Source organism: Elephas maximus, chromosome 17 (assembly GCF_024166365.1).
Source record: "Elephas maximus indicus isolate mEleMax1 chromosome 17, mEleMax1 primary haplotype, whole genome shotgun sequence".
Lineage (NCBI taxonomy): Eukaryota > Metazoa > Chordata > Mammalia > Proboscidea > Elephantidae > Elephas > Elephas maximus.
The window spans coordinates 4,982,692-4,999,941 of NC_064835.1; the positions used below are offsets into that span (position 1 = coordinate 4,982,692).

The 17,250-nt window shown below is 51.0% G+C and overlaps 1 protein-coding gene across 1 annotated transcript; it reads left to right on the forward strand.

Moving 5' to 3' along the window:
- Window positions 1-743: 743 nt before the first annotated feature.
- Window positions 744-16,674, forward strand: ANKK1 (ankyrin repeat and kinase domain containing 1). Its single transcript, XM_049857332.1, is given in 13 exon segments — window positions 744-776; window positions 1,289-1,402; window positions 2,407-2,666; window positions 8,665-8,910; window positions 8,912-8,936; window positions 11,025-11,112; window positions 11,115-11,175; window positions 11,452-11,501; window positions 12,086-12,166; window positions 12,206-12,280; window positions 13,290-13,408; window positions 14,095-14,131; window positions 15,386-16,674. Coding segments are annotated over 13 exon segments (2,478 nt in total).
- The last annotated feature ends 576 nt before the right edge of the window (window positions 16,675-17,250 follow it).

The window sequence follows — 17,250 nt, forward strand, 5'->3', positions numbered from 1 at the left end:
GGCAGACAGGGCTGTTCCAGGGGCAGTCAGTTCCATGCTCTGCTTTGCTCCAGCCAAAGCCAGTTGGCGGCTTCTTCTGTCATTGCCTTTGGGTTGTGCCTCCCGCTCCAGATGCAGGTTCCAGCACTCTCTTCCAGGAAGCATCATCTGTTCCTCTCTTTTCCCCCATCTTTTCAAACAGTCTGCCTCCACCCCTCCCATGCCCATTCCTTCTCCATAGGAACCAAATAGACCTGGGTTTGAATCTCAGCTCTACCATCTATCAGCTATGTGACCATCGATTACTTACTTACTGTCTTCAAGCCCCAGCTCCCTCATCTGTAAACAGGAAGATGTTGACCTCATAACATTGCTGTGGATTTAAACTAGATAATATCTGTAAAGCATATGTAGTATGTAAAGTAGTTACTGTTCCTGAAACAAAATTAAGGCTCAATTAATAGTGGCTATTTTTTTTATTATCATTGGTTCCTCTGACAACTGTCTCCTGGTCAATTTTTGGTCCTTAATCTGCTTGCCAGAATTCATTCTGGTGGTTGCATGTAAATTGTTATGGAAAGAACAAGTTCTCCACCTTCCTCCTGGAGCCTATGCTCATCTATCATGCCCACCTCATTCCTGAGGCATCTGGAAGGTCTGTTGTGTGGAGAAGGGGCTTTACAGTTTGGGCCAAAGGCCAGGGATTTTCTCCTCTGGTAGGCAGACTCCCTCAAACTTGAGGATGGTCACTCTGGGGCCTCCCCATGGACTTCAGCTCAGACCCAGCCCTGCAGCAGGTGAGAGGTGGCCTCCCTCGCACTGCCCTGCAGCAGTTCTCACAGCAGCACCTGCACGTGAATGTCTCTGGGGAGACCCACTATCTTAGTTACCTAGTGCTGCTATAACAGAAATAGCAGAAGTGGATGGCTTTAACAAAGAGAAGTTTATTCTCTCACAGTCTAGTAGGCTATAAGTCCAAATTCAGGGAGTCAGCTCCAGCGGAAGGCTTTCACTCTCTGTCAGCTCAAGAGAAAGGTCCTTGTCATCAATCTTCCCCTGGTCAAGGAGCTTCTCAGTGCAGTGGCATTGCCAGACAAGGATCAAGACACTGCAGTCAGGAAAGAGGAAGGAAGCAGGGGGTCCAGATCAAGAAAGAGGAGATCAAACCTGATGTGGGAGGCCTCTTCTCCACTGCCACACTGGCTAACCTTCCCCACCAGGACAGCTTCCTGTTTGTTCAACAGCCAGGTTTGCCTTTGCAGGTACATTTTCCCTCCTGCCCTAAGCCTCTGTGCTGATTCCTCGACAGCTCCAACACTGCTCTGTGCCCAGGCTGCCCCTCCACCCAGGGGATGAGGTCCTGGTCATCATCCAGCTGCTCCCTGGAGCCTCCTCTCTTGCCCCTGGAAACAAGTCACCTTCAGTAGGTGGGCCAAGGAATCCACCTTCCCACTGTGGATGCCTCTGAGGTCTGGGCAGAGGACACGACCAGGAAGGGGAGTTCCCTGCAAAGAGGCATGCAACATCTTTCTCTGCTTCTGCTGACCCCTCCTTGGTGACTTTCAGCACACTGAGATTGTCTGACATTTTCAAAATAACCTCACTAAATACTAAGTGAGAACAAAGAGAAAATTAAAAAAACATCAAGAATGGAAACTTTAAACCAGTCAGGCCAACAGATTCAGTCCAGAAAATTCTCATTGTAATTTTAGGAACTCCATTCTTTTTGGGAAGGGGTTGGGGCTCTGGGCTCCCACAATCAGCAACAGAGACCCGTAGCGCAGTCTTGGAGCCTTCATAACCCCTCCGTATAGGTACATATGGGTTGCATGAATGAATAAACTAATTTCCACTTAGCACTGGTTTAAAAAAAACAAAAAAAAAAACAAAAAAAACCCAGTGCCGTCGAGTCGATTCCGACTCACAGCAACCCTAAAGGACAGAGTAGAACTGCCCCATAGAGTTTCCAAGGAGCGCCTGGCGGATTCGAACTGCCAACCCTTTGGTTTGCTGCCGTAGCACTTAACCACTACGCCACCAGGGTTTCCGGTTTTAAATAAAATGGGGCCAAATTCTGTGGCCAGACTCTGCTTCCAACTTTAATACACCTTCCTTTTTTGACACCCCCAACCCTCTCTCAAGAGGTGAGCGCTGGGGAGCCGGTAAATCAAAGGCTGAGAACGAGGGCGGATGTTGGAGCGAGGTCGGGGGTCTCTTGGGGGAGGGGCTGTGCTTCACAGAGACATACCCCTCTTCCCGGGCCCAGCCACCACCACCACCAATCTCCCCCTGGGGCCTCAGGGCTCAGGTCTGGGTCCCCGCCCCCCCCCCCCCGCCCCGCCTTCTCCGGTAAGGATCAGCTAGCTCCTCCTAGGTGGAAGGAGGGAGGGCCCGGATAGCCTCACCATCCCCACCCTCCGGGACCAGAGGAGTTGGAAGCGACTGCTGTTCAGGCCACCGAGGCTGCAGCCCTTGCGCAGGAGGGCGCGGTGCCACTGCGAGCTCATGGCCACGAGCGTGGAGCGGCGCCTGGGCAGCCTCACCATCTTCAGCCGCGACGACTTCGAGGGCGATTGGCGCCAAGTGGCCCGTGGTGGCTTCGGCCAGGTGTTCCAGGCGCGGCACAAGCGCTGGCGGATGGAGTACGCCATCAAGTGTTCCCCCTGCCTCCTGGCGGAAGCTACCAGGTACCCACTGGCCCCACCCGCCGGCCAGCCCTTTCCTTTCAAAGAAGAGAAACTGAGGTCAGGCAAGGCGCTCCTGAGGGAGGGGCGGGCTGAGTTTGGAGCTTAGGATTGCCCCCTCATGTTTCTAAATGTTACCCAGTAGCCTGAGCTCGCCCGAACAGGGCCACGTCTGTTGTGTTTCCATGCTTGGCAGGCATGCCCATAATACTTGTATGTGGAGTCGAAGGTGAGCAGAAACTGCCCTTCAAAGATGTCTCTCTCCCATCTGATCTTCAAACTCACCCTTCCTCCTTTCCAGCCACCTCCTTCCTTCTAGGTGTGGGGGTAGCGATGAATTGTCTTACCTGCCCCTGCCACCCTCCGACCCACCCCAGACTCCCAGGGCAGGGCTGGGCTCCCCGAAGGGCTGTGGCACTGCAGCCGGTGATGCTCAGTGACTTGTGGGAACCACGTGTTCCTGTCCCATGACTGACAGCTGTGTGGGCTGGGGGACCGATGCTGCCCCGGCTGATGAGCTAATAGCCTGCTCAGGCCACTGGCTTCACTTGACTCCCACACAGGACTTGCTAGAGGACCTATCGGTCAAACCTGAAATGCTGCATTTTCTTCCTTTGTTTTTGTTTTTTTTTTTCTCTAGTTTCTCTCCAGCTCTCATCATGCACATTACCACCACTCTTTGGCACACCTTCTTCCCTCCCTTGTTCCCACTGTTTCCACCCTTGTCTGTCTTCCCATTGAGATAGGTTTCCATCCCATTCCAGCCTGATTGGCATGCATTAGTCGTGTGCTTGCCTCCTCCCACCCTCTTGCAGTCAGGAAGGAGACTCCTTGGAATCTTAAGTCTGAACAAAACAACCATTTCCTCTTGTCAAGGCTCCTTGGACATCAGCTAGAGGATCTGGGGAAGGGGCATCTCCTACTGGCACTTTAATTGGGTGCCATTTGTCACGTTCTCTATGGTCACCATGCAAGCTCCCAAGACACAGCCTCAGGCCCCACACACTCAAGCCAGCCCCTTCTCTAACTCTCAGACCCCTCTACTCACCTTACGGACAGGAGCGAAGTGAGATAGCCCAAGACTCATCCACTGTCCTTCCTCCGCATCCTCCTGTTGACTTTGGAGAAGAGCAGACTATTCTAGGATTTGTCGGAATCGCTCACAGCCTTTGAAGTAAAGAGCAGAAGGCAACAGATGGCATTGATGAGACTACACTGTTAGACATTGACTATAACTCTTGCCACTTTCCCCTCCCAACTTCTGGGAATTCCCTGAGTGGAAAGTGATAAGGAAATTAACGGTAATTAATGTCCTCTACTGGTGGCGCAGTGGTTAAGAGCTACGGCTGCTAACCAAAAGGTTGGCAGTTCCCATCTACCAGCCACTCCTTGGAAACCCTATGGGGCAGTTCTACTCTGTCCTATAGGGTCGCTCTGAGTTGGAATTGACTCGATGGTAATGTCCTCTGTATGTCAAGCAACCCTATGGGGCAGTTCTACTCTGTCCTGTAGAGTCACTGTGAGCTGGAACCAACTCTATGGCAACAGGTTTGGAATTTTTTTTTTTTTGTTTTAGTCTGTCAAGTGGATTCCCTGATGGTGCAAATAGTTGTGTTGGACTGCTAACCAAACAGTTGGAGGATCGAGTCCACCCAGAGGTGCTTTGGAAGAAAGGCCCACTGATCTACTTCCAAAAAAATTAGCCTTTGAAAAACCTGTGGAGCACAGTTCTACACTGACACACATGGGGTTGCCATGCATCAGAGTCAACTCTCGCATGTGGTTCTATGAGGGCTTAGTAATAAAGAGCTTGACTAAGGTCAGAAAAGTCTTTCCCGAGGAAGATATACTTGAGCTGAAATCTGAAGGATGAGCATGAGTTAGGCAAGTGAAGAGCAGAAAGCTTTCCAGGAAGAGGCAAGAGAATGTGCCAAGGATCTGAGGCAGGAAGGGCATGGTAAAGTACAAGGGATGGAAAAAAGTTTGGAGTTGAGAGAGCGAGGGAGCAGTGTAAGCGACTGAAGGGTTTACAACCTGTGCGTGTGTGTGTGTGTGTAGAGGGGGTGACAGTGGGGAAATGATCAGATTTGCAGTATGGACAATGGATTGGAGAGGGCAGAGTGGATGCTGGTCCAGTTAGGAGGCTATTGTCATTGTTCAGGCAAGAGATGATGAGGGCCTAGACTGGAGCGTTGGAGGAGGGAAGGGAATGAATTCAACAATATTTAGGACTTTGTGCTGGATTGGCTCTGGGGGACATGATGAGGAAGAGGGGACAGAGTTAACTCAATGCCTGGCTTGCCCAAAGGAACAAAGGATCCAGTAGGATACAAATTCCACGAGAGCAGGGTCTGTGTCTGTTTTGTTCACTGCTCTATCCCCAGTGCCTGGCATACAGTTGGTATTTGTTAGATATTTATATAATAGATATTTGTTAGATGGTGGTATTGAGTATTAATAAAGGGAATATGAAAAGAGGCCCAGATTTGGAGACAAAGATTATAAATTTAGTTTTGTACATGTTGAGTTTAAGGTACCTATAACAGCCGAGAACAGTTGTTAAGCAGACTTCAGAGCAAAAATGGACTAAACCATATTAACATCTGTGAGTCATTTGTTACAGGTAGTGATTGTAGACAAGGCATAGAGGAGATTTATTCATTCTAAGCACTAGGTAACAAAACAAAGTCCCTACCCTCATGGAGACTACAATCTAATGGAGAAAGACAAAAAACAAATAAGTATAAAAATATTTTTTCTAGACAACCTGTGGCCACTTGCTATATTCTTGATTAAAATACTTAAGAAGAGTTGAGGAGATCTGATCTTCAGAGAAAAGGCTCAGGCTAGAAACATTAATTTGTGGGATATCTATGTATGGGGCTCTTGAGTCCAAATTGACCTGATGGCAACGCTTTTTTGTTTTTTTTTTTTAAAATGTATGAGGGATTGGGATGAGGTTGCTATTTTTATATAAAATTGTCTGTGAAATTTTTACTAGTAAGGTACCATTCGAGTAGAGATTTGAAGCAAATGAAGGAGCAAGCCATGTGGCTATCTTAGGCAAAAGTGATCTAGGTAGTTAACCAATGACATAGGACAATATGTGTACTAAGCGTTTGATGAGAAACTAGTTTGTTCTGTAAACCTTTACCTAAGAACAATGTGTGTACTAACTGATGAGAAACTAGTTTGTTCTGTAAAACTTCACCTAAAGGACAACAAAAAAGAAAAATAAAGTCTAAAAAAAAAAAAGTGATCTAGGTAGGGGGAACAGCAAGTACAAAGGTCCTGAAGTAGGAATACACTTGAGATGGTGAAAGAGCACTAAAAGGCCAGTGTGTCAGGGGCAGAACGAGTGAGGGAATGGTTAGTATAAGAGGAGGCCAGCAAGGAATGTGGGAGCAGATCATGTAGGGCTTTGTAGGCCACTGTAGGGACTTTGGCTTTTATTCTGAATGAGATGGAGATTGGAAGGTTTTGAGCAGAGAAGTCACATGATCCAACTTACATTGAAGAGTATCACTCTGGCTTCTGGGTTCAAATAGATTATGAAGGCAAAAGGGGAGAAGCAGAGAGACTAATTAGGAGGCTGGGGCAAGATGCAAATGGTAGAGGTGGTGAGAAGTAGTCAGATTCTTGCTGTAGTTTGAAGGTAGAGCTGACAGGATTTGCTGAGGAACTGGTTATGGGAACTGAGAGCAACAGAGAAGTCAAAGATGACACCAACGACTGAGAACTAGAAAGATGGAGACCCCATTCACTGAGATAAGAATGGACTGGGGGAGGAACAGATGTTAGGGGGAGAATCAAGAGTTTACCTCTAGGTACGATAAGTATTAGATACTCAGTTGGGTATGTCGAGATGGCCTAAGTAGCACAGAGTGAGGAAAGAAGAGGAGAGGGTCGGGGACTAAGCCCAGTGGTCAACTAACAAAACCTGAGCCTGCAAGGAAATATAAAGGAAGTGACCAGAAAGAGAAGGGGAAATCAAGGAGAATGTTGACACATTGCTGAAGTAAGACAGTATTTCAAGCAAAAAAAAGAGCAAGAGATCAACAATACCCCACACTGTTGAGCAAATGTATAAACCAATTTTTTCTAAAGGTGATGGGAAAATTTGGAAATGGATAATGGTAATGGTTGAACAACAAAATTCCTGGGTGGAGCCGAAAGGTTGGTAATTAGAACCTACCTAGAGGTCCCTCAGAAGACAACAGACCTGGCAACCAGCCTTGAAAACCCTGTGGATCACAGCTCTACTCAGATACACATGGGGTCTCCATGAGTCAGAGTCGACTTGATGGCAACTAACAGCAACAATGGTTGAACAACGTGATACACATCAGTGGCATGGAATTGTACACATGAAGGGTGTTTAAATGGCAAAAGATTTGTTACATACGTATTTGCCACAATAAAAAAAAAAATGCTAAGAAAAGATTAAATCGAGAACCGGAAAGTGTTCACTGGATAGAGAAACATACAGGTCCTTGAGGGCCTTAGCAAGGGCTAAATGAGGTCCTGAGGCCAGAACCGGACACAAAGTGGGAGAGGCAGAAAAGGAGAGGCAGCGGGTATGATACATGGTGTTAAGAAGTTTGGGCGCGAAGGGCGTTACGCACGGTAGTCACTATGGTTCTCGTCTTGCGGTTTGGGCGCGAAGGGCGTTAGGCACGGTAGTCACTCTGATTCTCGTCTTGCGGTTTGGGCGCGAAGGGCGTTAGGCACGGTAGTCACTATGATTCTCGTCTTACAGTTAAAACCTGAGGCCCAGAGTCATGCCAATTCATAAGTGGTGGAACTGGGATTTGGAATCGGGGTGGTCTGACCCCAGTTCCCATGCTTTTCCCACAGAGTAGAGGGGAGCTCTCTGGGACAGCAGACGACTAAGGGCCAGAACAGGAGAAGCCTGGACGCACCAGCCTGTCTAGATGCAGAGGGAGAGCTGAAGGGCTTTCCTGGAGCTCAGAGCCACCGCAGCCGGGCTTTCCAGGGAGGCTCTGGGAGCACATTCCAAGCAGCCTCTGGCTGCAGCCTTGCAAATAGGGTGCTCTTAAAGAAGGAATTTCTCCTTAATCCTTGTCCCAACAGTCACCAAATGGTCTATAACAATTTGTATATTCACTGCTTCATGGGCACCTGCAGTGCAATGAGCAGGAGGGTTTGTGAACGCTGATTTCCTACGGCCTTCTCTTAGGTCTTAACTTCTGTTCAATTCATCCAAGATGTATTGCGCTGTGCGTGGCAATGTGCTATGGAGAGTAGTTTATCCTGAAAATGGGGTACCATGCTGCCTTCAGAGACCACACTCGGGAAAATAGCAATGTGGGGAGGTTTTCATGCTACGTTAATGTGGGAAAATCAGATCACAAAACAGCACCTACTATGTGACCGGAAGAGCAAAGGCAGAGAGAAGCAGAAAGGAGCTAAAGGGAGGGAGATACCTTGAAAATGCATTGTAAAAGGACATCCTGAAATATGAATGAAGACAGCTCTGGAAGGTCAGATTACTGATGATTTAATTTTCTTCTTTATTAAAAAAAAAAAAAAACTTTTTTTATTTCCCAGATTTTCTAGGAGTCTGTGTATTGCTTTCATAATCAGAACAGTAAATGATATTTTAAACCAGAAACATGAGGCCTAATATTGGCCCTCCAGGGGCTTACAGACTATAAGGGGAGAAAGACACATAAACAAGTGGCCAGAATAAAAGGCAAGCTGTGACCTGTGCTCTCCGAGGCCACCTCTGGAGAGTGGACCCACCCCAAAACCTGCAAAGGCTTTCACTTCTGTCTTGTCCCTGCTGGCCAGCTGGACCTTCACCGGTGCTGCCTGCTGAGCGTCATTTCTTCTGTCTCTTTCCTCCTCCACTACCTTGAAAGCTCCTGAAACTTCCCTGGGTCCCCACAGCTTGACATCAAACTGAGGTGTGTTCTGCTGGTTGCTCTAGTAATTGGCGTGTTGCCCTCTTCCATCTCTTGCTCCCTCCTCTCTGTAGCTCCGATGTGAATTGTCTCATTGAAGAAGCAGCCAAAATGGAGAAGATCAAGTTTGAAGACATTGTCCCCATCTACAGGGTGTACAAGCAGCCCCTGGGCATTGTGATGGAGTTCATGGCCAATGGCTCCTTGGAGAAGATGCTGCCCATCCACAGCCTCTGCTGGCAGCTCGAGTTCCACATCATCCACGAGACCAGCCTGGCCATGAGCTTCCTTCATAGCATTAAGCCATCTCTGCTGCATCTTCCTGGACAGCAACATGCATGTCAAGGCAAGGGCCCTGGTCAGCCCCTCTGCCGCTTTGCACTCTAGGGTCTCCTCCAGGTGAGCAGGTTATCTGCCTGCCCGTCTGTTGGCCTGTCAAGAGTTTTAAGGAGCTCACTTCATGGACAAATACTGAAGGCAGGGCTGACACCTAAAACAGAGATGGATGGACAGTGAAAGCTGGTACAGAAAGCTCGGTATCAGGATGCCGTGGATAATCCTCTTTGGGCCTCAGTTTCCAATTTCTAAAGTGAGTAGAAAAATCCCTGTCCCTCCTATTCTTTACTTAGGGTGAAGATGCACATAAATGAGATGTCAACGTGAGCTGCTGTTGAGTGGGCCCCTGACTCCTGGTGACCATGTATACACAGTGGAACAGAGTACTGCCTGGTCCTGTGCCATCCCCATCATGGTTCTGCAGAATGAATCATTGTGATCCATAGAGTTTTCATTGGCTGATTTTTGGAAATAGACCAGCAGGCGTTTCTTTCTAGTCTGTCTTATTCCGGATGCTCTGTTGAATCGTGTTCATCATCATGGCAACATGCGAGCTTTCACTGACAGATAGGCAGTGGCTGCACGTGAGGCGCATTGGCCAGGAATTGAACCCAGGTCTCCCGCATGCCAGGCGAGAACTCTACCATAGCAAACAATGTGCTGGGCTGCTAACCCAGAGGTCCCTTGGAAGAAAAGCCTGGAGATCTACTTCCAAAAATCCAGCCATTGAAAACCCTATGGAACAGTTTTACTCCGACATTTACGGGGTCGGAGTCAACTCAACAGCAACTGGTTTATAAATAAAATTATTCCTAAGAATGGACAGAATGGCCATTTCTTCAGTTTCTAAAACATGCAACGCTCTTTCTGCTCCAGGACCTTTGCACATTCTGTCCCCCCTTCCTGGAATACCCTCCCCCACCCCACTCTCTTTATCTAGCAAAGGCATCCTCACCCTTCAGCTTTTGGCTTAAACGTCATTTCCTCAGGGAGGCCCTCATTGTACACCTGTTTCTTCATGCTGCTAACCCCAGTTGTAAGTATATTGTCAACAGTGAAAGAGCCTTGGTGGTGCAATAGTTAAGTGCTGGATTGCTAACCAAAAGGTGGGTGGTTCAAACCCACCAAGAACTCCGTGGGAGAAAAGACCTGATGATCTGCTGCCATAAAGACTTCAGCCCAGGAAACCCTATGGGGCAGCTGTACTCTGTCCTGTAGGGTAGCTATGAAGCAGATGTCATACAACAACAATCGATAGTGAAACTTTCATAAATGACTATAAAAAAAAGCAAAAAAATAAAATAAAATAAACTCATTGCCGTCGAGTCAATTCCAGCTCATAGTGACCCTATAGCCTATAGGACAGAGTGGAACTGCCCCCTAGGGTTTCCAAGGAGCGGCTGGTGGATTCAAGCTGCCAACCTTTTGGTTAGCAGTCAAGCTCTTAACCGCTGTACCACCCCTATTTAAATAAGCACTTATAAGGATTGGGGGTTCCCAACTTTCTTATCCACTGACGGATCCTCAACACTCAGCTTTATTGTCGCTCAGCGAACAGTAAATTGGCCAAGCAATAAATCAATGGATGGAAGCAAAACAAAAAAAACAAAACCTGTTGCCATCGAGTCAATTCCGGATGGAAGCAAAGGGGGATAAATATGGAAGGTGAGAACATGGGGTAAGTGCTCCAGGGCGTGTGGAGGTGGAATGAGCAAAGGCTAACCAAAGACGCGTTCTTTTGTCAGCCTTATCTGTAGCTTCCTCTGGATGACGGCAACACCTCCCGGGTACTCATTATGTGCCAGGGACCATCCTAAGTGCTTTATGCTGCCACGTTCAATCCTTATAATTACACTATGAGTTCAGTACTCATATGGCTTCCATTTTACAGATGAAGAAACTGAGGCTCTGAGAAGATAAGTAATTTGTCCGCGAACATGCAGGTAGTAAGTGGTGGAGCCACCAGGGTAAGAGTCCATGCTCTTAACCACCGCTCTATCCTGGAAAGGGTGACTAGCTGAGGAGTGAGAAACAGAAGCAGTTTTCTGAAGGCAAGACTCTATTGCCGTCGCATTCTCCACCTCTGGCTTCCTCCCAGGTTTCAGACTTTGGCCCGTCCAAATGCATGGAACAGTCAACCCAAATGCAGCACATTGAGAGGTCAGCTCTGCGAGGCACCCTCAGCTACAACCCCCTGAAACGTTTCTGGAGAGTTACAAGGCCCCAGGCCCCCAATATGATGTGTGCAGGTGAGAGGGAGACTGGGCTTGTTGCTACAGAAGAGGCAGCTCATTGTCACCACCCAGCTTGGCCCCTACAGCCCAAAGGGCAGGGATGGACAGAGATGAAGTCTGGCGAATCTGAGTGAGCCCATCCCTGCCCACGGTGGAGGGGGAGGGGCATAACGGGGAACTCTGGACAGAGGGGCTCCGCCTGGGATTGGCTGGTCTGTGGCCCTGCCTGGCCGGGGGGGTGCCTGGGACATCTGAGAAAGGTCACTCAGGGAGCACTGTCCCCACCCACAGCTTCGGGATTGTCATCTGGGAGATCCTCACTCAGCAGAAACCATCTTCAGGTAGCAGGCGCCGTGTCTCGCAGCAGGGGCAGTCACCCTCTGGTGGAGTCCGTAAAGGGGGCTGTGAGAGGGCTAAGGGTCAGTGCGGGCAGAAAAAGTGGGAGGCTTGTGTTGGGGGCTCCCATCCGCATCCTCCTTCCTCCCTCCCCTTACTCGCTGGAGCTCACATTAAAAGTAAAAGGAAAGAGAAACGTCAGCCCAGACCCTCATGCTTTCTGGGTCAAACTCTCTTGCCTTGCAACCCTACCTTCTCCCAACCCTGCCCCTGCCAGCTTGATGCCAAGAAGTTGGGTTGTCAGGAAACATGGACAACCTGTCAAAGTTGAAAGTCAAAGACTTTAACTAGGCCTAGCAGTGTGGGGGTCAGGACCGGTCTTGGCCTGGAAGGCGGCTGTCCCTGGACCAGAGAGACTCAGCTGCTAAACCTGAACCTCCAGGTAGCGCACAACTTAACTGTTTACTCACCAAGCATTTATGCAGCCCCTACTGTGTGCCTCACACCCTTGGGCTCCTCAGCTTCCCTTCCCCACCCAGCCCCCCCACCCTGCCTCACAGCATCCACACAGCCTGGGCCTCCTCCACAGGCTTCAGCATGATGACCATCATTGTCCGAGTGGCTGCGGGCATAAGGCCCTCTCTGCAGCCCATCTCAGACGAGTGGCCAGGTGAGGCTCAGCAGATGGTGGACCTGATGAAGCCAGCAGGTGAGGCCCAGCAGATGGTGGACCTGATGAAGCGCTGTTTGAACCAGGACCCCAAGAAGCGGCCATGCTTCCCAGGTTCTGGTCAGGCCTGACTGGCCCAGAGAGCGGGGTGCTGGGCAGGGCCGGGGCAAGAGGGAGCCAGAGAGGAGATGCTTGCTGGGAGGCCTGAGACCACCCTGAGAGCTGTGCAGAGGCCAGCAGCACCCTGCGCGGAGCTATTTTCTCAAGCAGAATCAGCATCGCAGTGAGGGGAGGGTGGTGTTGGGAGCTGGGACAAATACGAACGGGGTCTGAGTCTGAGTGTGTAAATGTGTGCATCTGTGGGTGGTAGAGGAGAAAACTGCTGTTGCTGGAAGTCAGAAGAAGTGGGATCCAGCCCTGGCTCTGCCTCTGAGGTCCCCAGTCAGCCCTAGGTCCTTAGGGCTAAGAGTTAGTGGGGGCAGAAGAAGTGACAGGTTTGAATTGGGGTTTCCCATCCTCATCCCCTTTCCTCCCTCCCTTTACTCTCTAGAGCTCACATTAAAAATAAAAGGAAAGAGAAAGGTCAGTCCAGACCCTCATGCTTTCTGGCTCGAACTCTCTTGCCTTGCAAAGTACCCCTCCCCCACCTTCTCCCACCCCTGCCCTGCCACCTAGATGCCAACAAGTTGGACTGTCAGGAAACGTGGACAATCTGGCAAAGTTGAAAGTCAGGGGTTTAACTAGGCCTAGCAGTGAGGGGATCAGGTCTGATCTTGGCCTGGGAGGTCAAGGTCCCCAGATCAAGAAGTCACAGGTATGCAATGAAACGTGAAGTTTCCAATCCTTCAGAGACTGTGAAAACACACACACGTGTGTAAGTGTGAGCATCTTAGAGAGCCCCTCGTCCTGTCCTCTCATTTTATGGAAAAGGACTGTCATCCCCAGAGAGGGTCCATGGCTTCCAAGGGTGGGGCCCAGGTCCCCTGCTTCCTCATGCATAGGTGTGGATATAAGTGAGCCCAGGAGTGTATTTTGAGGGACATGGGAAGTGCTGGGGTCTCTCGAACAGGGCAGGGACTGCTGGCCAGCCTGCTGCTTCCTTTCCTCCCTCCTCACAGAGCAGATATCACAGTGGAGATGGACATGCTGCTGTCCCTGCTCCAGAGTCCTGTTGCAGACCCAGAGAGTGAGGCCCTGGTCCGGAAGGTGTCCTGCAAGCCGTCGCTGCGCCAACCCCTGGAGGTGAGTGCTTTGGGCTGCACTGGAGGCCCCTGTTGGCTCTGTCGTGAGCTCTGGGCAGGACCTTGCATGTGGGCAGGGCACACAGGTGTGTCCTTCTGAGGCTACCTGGCTGAGGGCACACGTGGGACTGCAGTCAGCCACCCTCAGCCCACCAGACCAGGCAGCCCAGCCTGGGGCAGTGTCCATCCAGAGGGGACAAAGATGCTCTCTGGGCGAGTAGTGGCCCTGGCTCAGAGCCCCTGAGAAGGACATGCCTTCTGTCAGATAGGTGGAAGTAAACACAGCCCTAACCTGCAAGGGAGGTGTCCGTACTCCCAAGCTTTCAAGCCCGTGGGCATCAGGGTCATCACTTTGCCCTCCAGTCTGGACTCGAACATGGGAATCGCCATTGGGTGGCACTGGGCTCCCAGCGGAAACCACAGATTCACTCTGCCTTCCACCTGGGGGTCAGCCCAAGGGGAAGGCACAGCCCTTGGCCACCTCTTTCTGGCAGGTCTTCCCTGCTCCATGTTGTCCTCTAGACCCAGCTGGTAGAGGGCTGGCATAGGAGGAGGGTCCCCTAGGACTGGGTGGGATGGGGTCCTGACAGGTGAAGGGCAGTGCTGGAAAAAGAGGGTAGGAGGGGAGGGCTCGTAGACCTGGGCTGCTTTGCTGATCCATACCCTTGTCTTCTGGTCCCTCTACAGGTTAATGAGGAAGTCAGCCAGGAGGTAACAGACAGTGGTGAGTCCAGGGCACCACATGGAAACAGAGAATGCACAGTGGAGGGAAAAATGGAATCCACCCAGACTCTTTTCCCATCCTGCCCAAGCCCTGGCCCTCATCCTCAGGCCTGTCACAAATCAGGGGTAGTGGATCCCTTTCCCCAGCACCCATCCCCATGTTCCAGAATGGCACATCTCCCTGGGGCTCGTGGCTCTGCTTTCCGTTCAATTCCGTGTTCTCACAAGCTCCCTTCTTGGCCTGGGAGCTGGAGCAGTGGTTTTCAACCCTGGCTGCACACTAGAATCACTTGCCACCACCCGTCCAAGATTAATTAAATCAGAGTCTCTGGAGTGGGGGCCTGGGCAGTGTTTTTTATTTGTTTGTTTTTTAATTCTAATATGCCTCTGGGTGGAGTCCCTAGGTGGTGCAAATGGTTACCATCTTAGTTGCTAAGCGAAAGGCTGAGAGTTCAAGTCCACCCAGAGGCACCTCAGAAGAAAGGCCTGGCAATCTACTTCCCATTCTACTTTCAGCCACAGAAAACCCTATGCAGTGCGGTTCTACTCTGATACACCATGAGTCAGGCCAACCGGATGGCAGCTTGGTTTTTTTTAAATGCTGCGGGGTAGAGCAGAAGGAAGCAGGCCCTTAATGGCCTCAGGAGGAGTTCCGATTATAGAGTTCCAGCCACAAATTTGTTTTCAACAGGCAGTCACTTACTTTGTGCCAGGCACTCCCCTGAAAGTTTTTACCTACATAGCTCATCCACACAGAGGCAGTAGGAGGCATTACCAATCAGAACACAGAGGCTCAGAGAGGCAGAGAATTGGCTGAGGTTACGTGATGCTAAGTGGTGGAGTCGGAATTTGAACTTGGGCTTCCTGAGTCTGTTCTCTCTGCTTCAGTGCTCTGAGGCAAAGGAGCAGTGCCTGAATTGAGATTCTAACAGTACTAACAGTGTGTTGTTGTTGTGTGCCATCTAGTTCATTCTGACTCATGGCAACCCCACGTGTTACAGAGTAGAATTGCCCCAAAGGGCTTTCTTAGCTGGAATCTTTACAGAAGCAGATTGCCAACCTTTTTCTTCCACTGGGTGGGTTTGAACTGCCAACCTTTTGGTTACCAGCCAAGTGCAAACTGTTTGTGCAACTCAGCAAATCTATAATATCAGCAAAGGCATTTCCTGGATGCCACTTCCGGGATGCAGGGGGATGGCCGAGATGACTTCTGGGCAGGTGAAAGGTCTTTTTAGCCTCATCTTCCTCCCGGGAGACTCCAGAGACTACTTGGAGCGGGTCCTGCAGCTTTTGGACAGTGAGAGCTTGGTCCCTAGCCATGAGGAGCTGCGCGTCTAGTTCATTCTGACTCATGGCAACCCCAACAAGGCCACGCCCCTCCATTTCCTGGTGGCACAGGGCAATGTGGAGCAGGTGAGGCTGCTGCTGGTCCACCAGGTGGATGTGGACTGCCAGACAGCCAGTGGCTACACTCCCCTCGTCATCCCTGCGCAGGACCAGCAGCCTGACCTCTGTGCCCTGCTCCTGGAGCATGATGCCGATGCCAACCTGGTGGACGAGGATGAGAGTGGGGATGACTGGACCACCTGCCTGCTCCTGGACCGCAGGGCCTGCATGGATGCCCAGGAGCACGAGGGGTGGACCCCGTTGCATTTGGCTGCGCAGAACAACTTCGAGAATGTGGCCCAGCTCCTGGTCTCTCGTCAAGCTGACCCCAACGTGCACAAGGCTGAAGGCAAGACCCCCCTCCATGTGGCCGCCTACTTTGGCCATGTCAGCCTGGTCAAGCTGCTGACAGGCCAGAAGGCTCAGCTGGATGCTCAGCAGAGAAACCTAAGGACACCGCTACACCTGGCAGTGGAGAGGGGCAAAGTGAGAGCCATCCAACACCTGCTGAAGAGCAAGGCAGCCCCTGACGCCCTCGATCAGGGTGGCTACGGCCCACTGCACACCGCGGCTACCCGGGGCAAGTACCTTATCTGCAAGATACTGCTGAGGTATGGGGCCAGCACTGAGCTGCCCACCCAGCAGGGCTGGACACCCCTGCACCTAGTGGTCTACAAGGGGCTCCTGGAGATCACCCACCTGCTGGCAGAGAGCCACGCAGACTTGGGTGCTCACGGAGGCATGAACTGGACCCCTCTGCACCTGGCGGCCTGCCATGGGGAGGAGGTGGTGGTGTCAACCCTGCTGCGGTGTGGAGCTGACCCCAATGTTGCCAAACAGACCGGCTGGACACCGCTCCATCTAGCAGTCCAAAGAGGTGCCTTCCTGAGAATTATCAACCTCCTGGAGCACCATGCAGACGTCCATGCCTGCAGCAGGGTGGGCTGGACGTCTGCTCATCTGGCTGCCTTCAAGGGCAACATGGCCATCCTTAAAGTGATCGTTAAGGCTGGCACCAAGCTGGACATCTAGGATGGGGTAGGTTGCACACCCCTGCAGCTGGCCCTCCGGAGCTAAAAGCAGGGCATCATAAAGGGGAAGGAGCCTGCAGTGCCCATTCTGGGTGGTGCAAGGCCTGGGGCCCAGTCGGAGGTTTAGACACCTGGAAAGGAAGGGGGATTGGTGGAAGTGAAGCTGGGCTTCTGAGAGGGCCTTTTACCCACCCAAATACCCCACCTACCCCTTCAACCTTGAGAAGAAACAGAAACCTGGTCTTCTGGTGATGGAGGAAGGGCAGAGGCACCACTGAGGGTATGGCTGGGGAAGGGGCCCCTGGCCTGAAAGCTTCCCTCAGGACCTTCCCCAAGTGCATCTAAAGCAGACCCCAGTCTCTTCCCCCATTTGGACTCCAGCCCCCTAAGTGAATTCCCTCTCCATTCCCAAGACTCCTACACCTTCTGCAACTATTAACTCGGAGGCTGTGGGAGGCTAGAGAATTCCAGGAGGGAGGCATGGAGGTGAGGGCAGTGGGTTCTTCCCAGCTTGTGTTATTTGACCCATCACCTCAGGCTGGGGCAGGAGAGGGGACTTCCTTGTTTTGTTCAACCAGCAGGAGCTAAAAGTTCAGAGGAAATTTCTGCTCACAATTTAATGCCCCCAGCCAGCCACCTGTTGCCATGCCGACCACACCTTTCAGGTGGCCCTATTCCCCACACCTGGGTCTCCCACATGTTC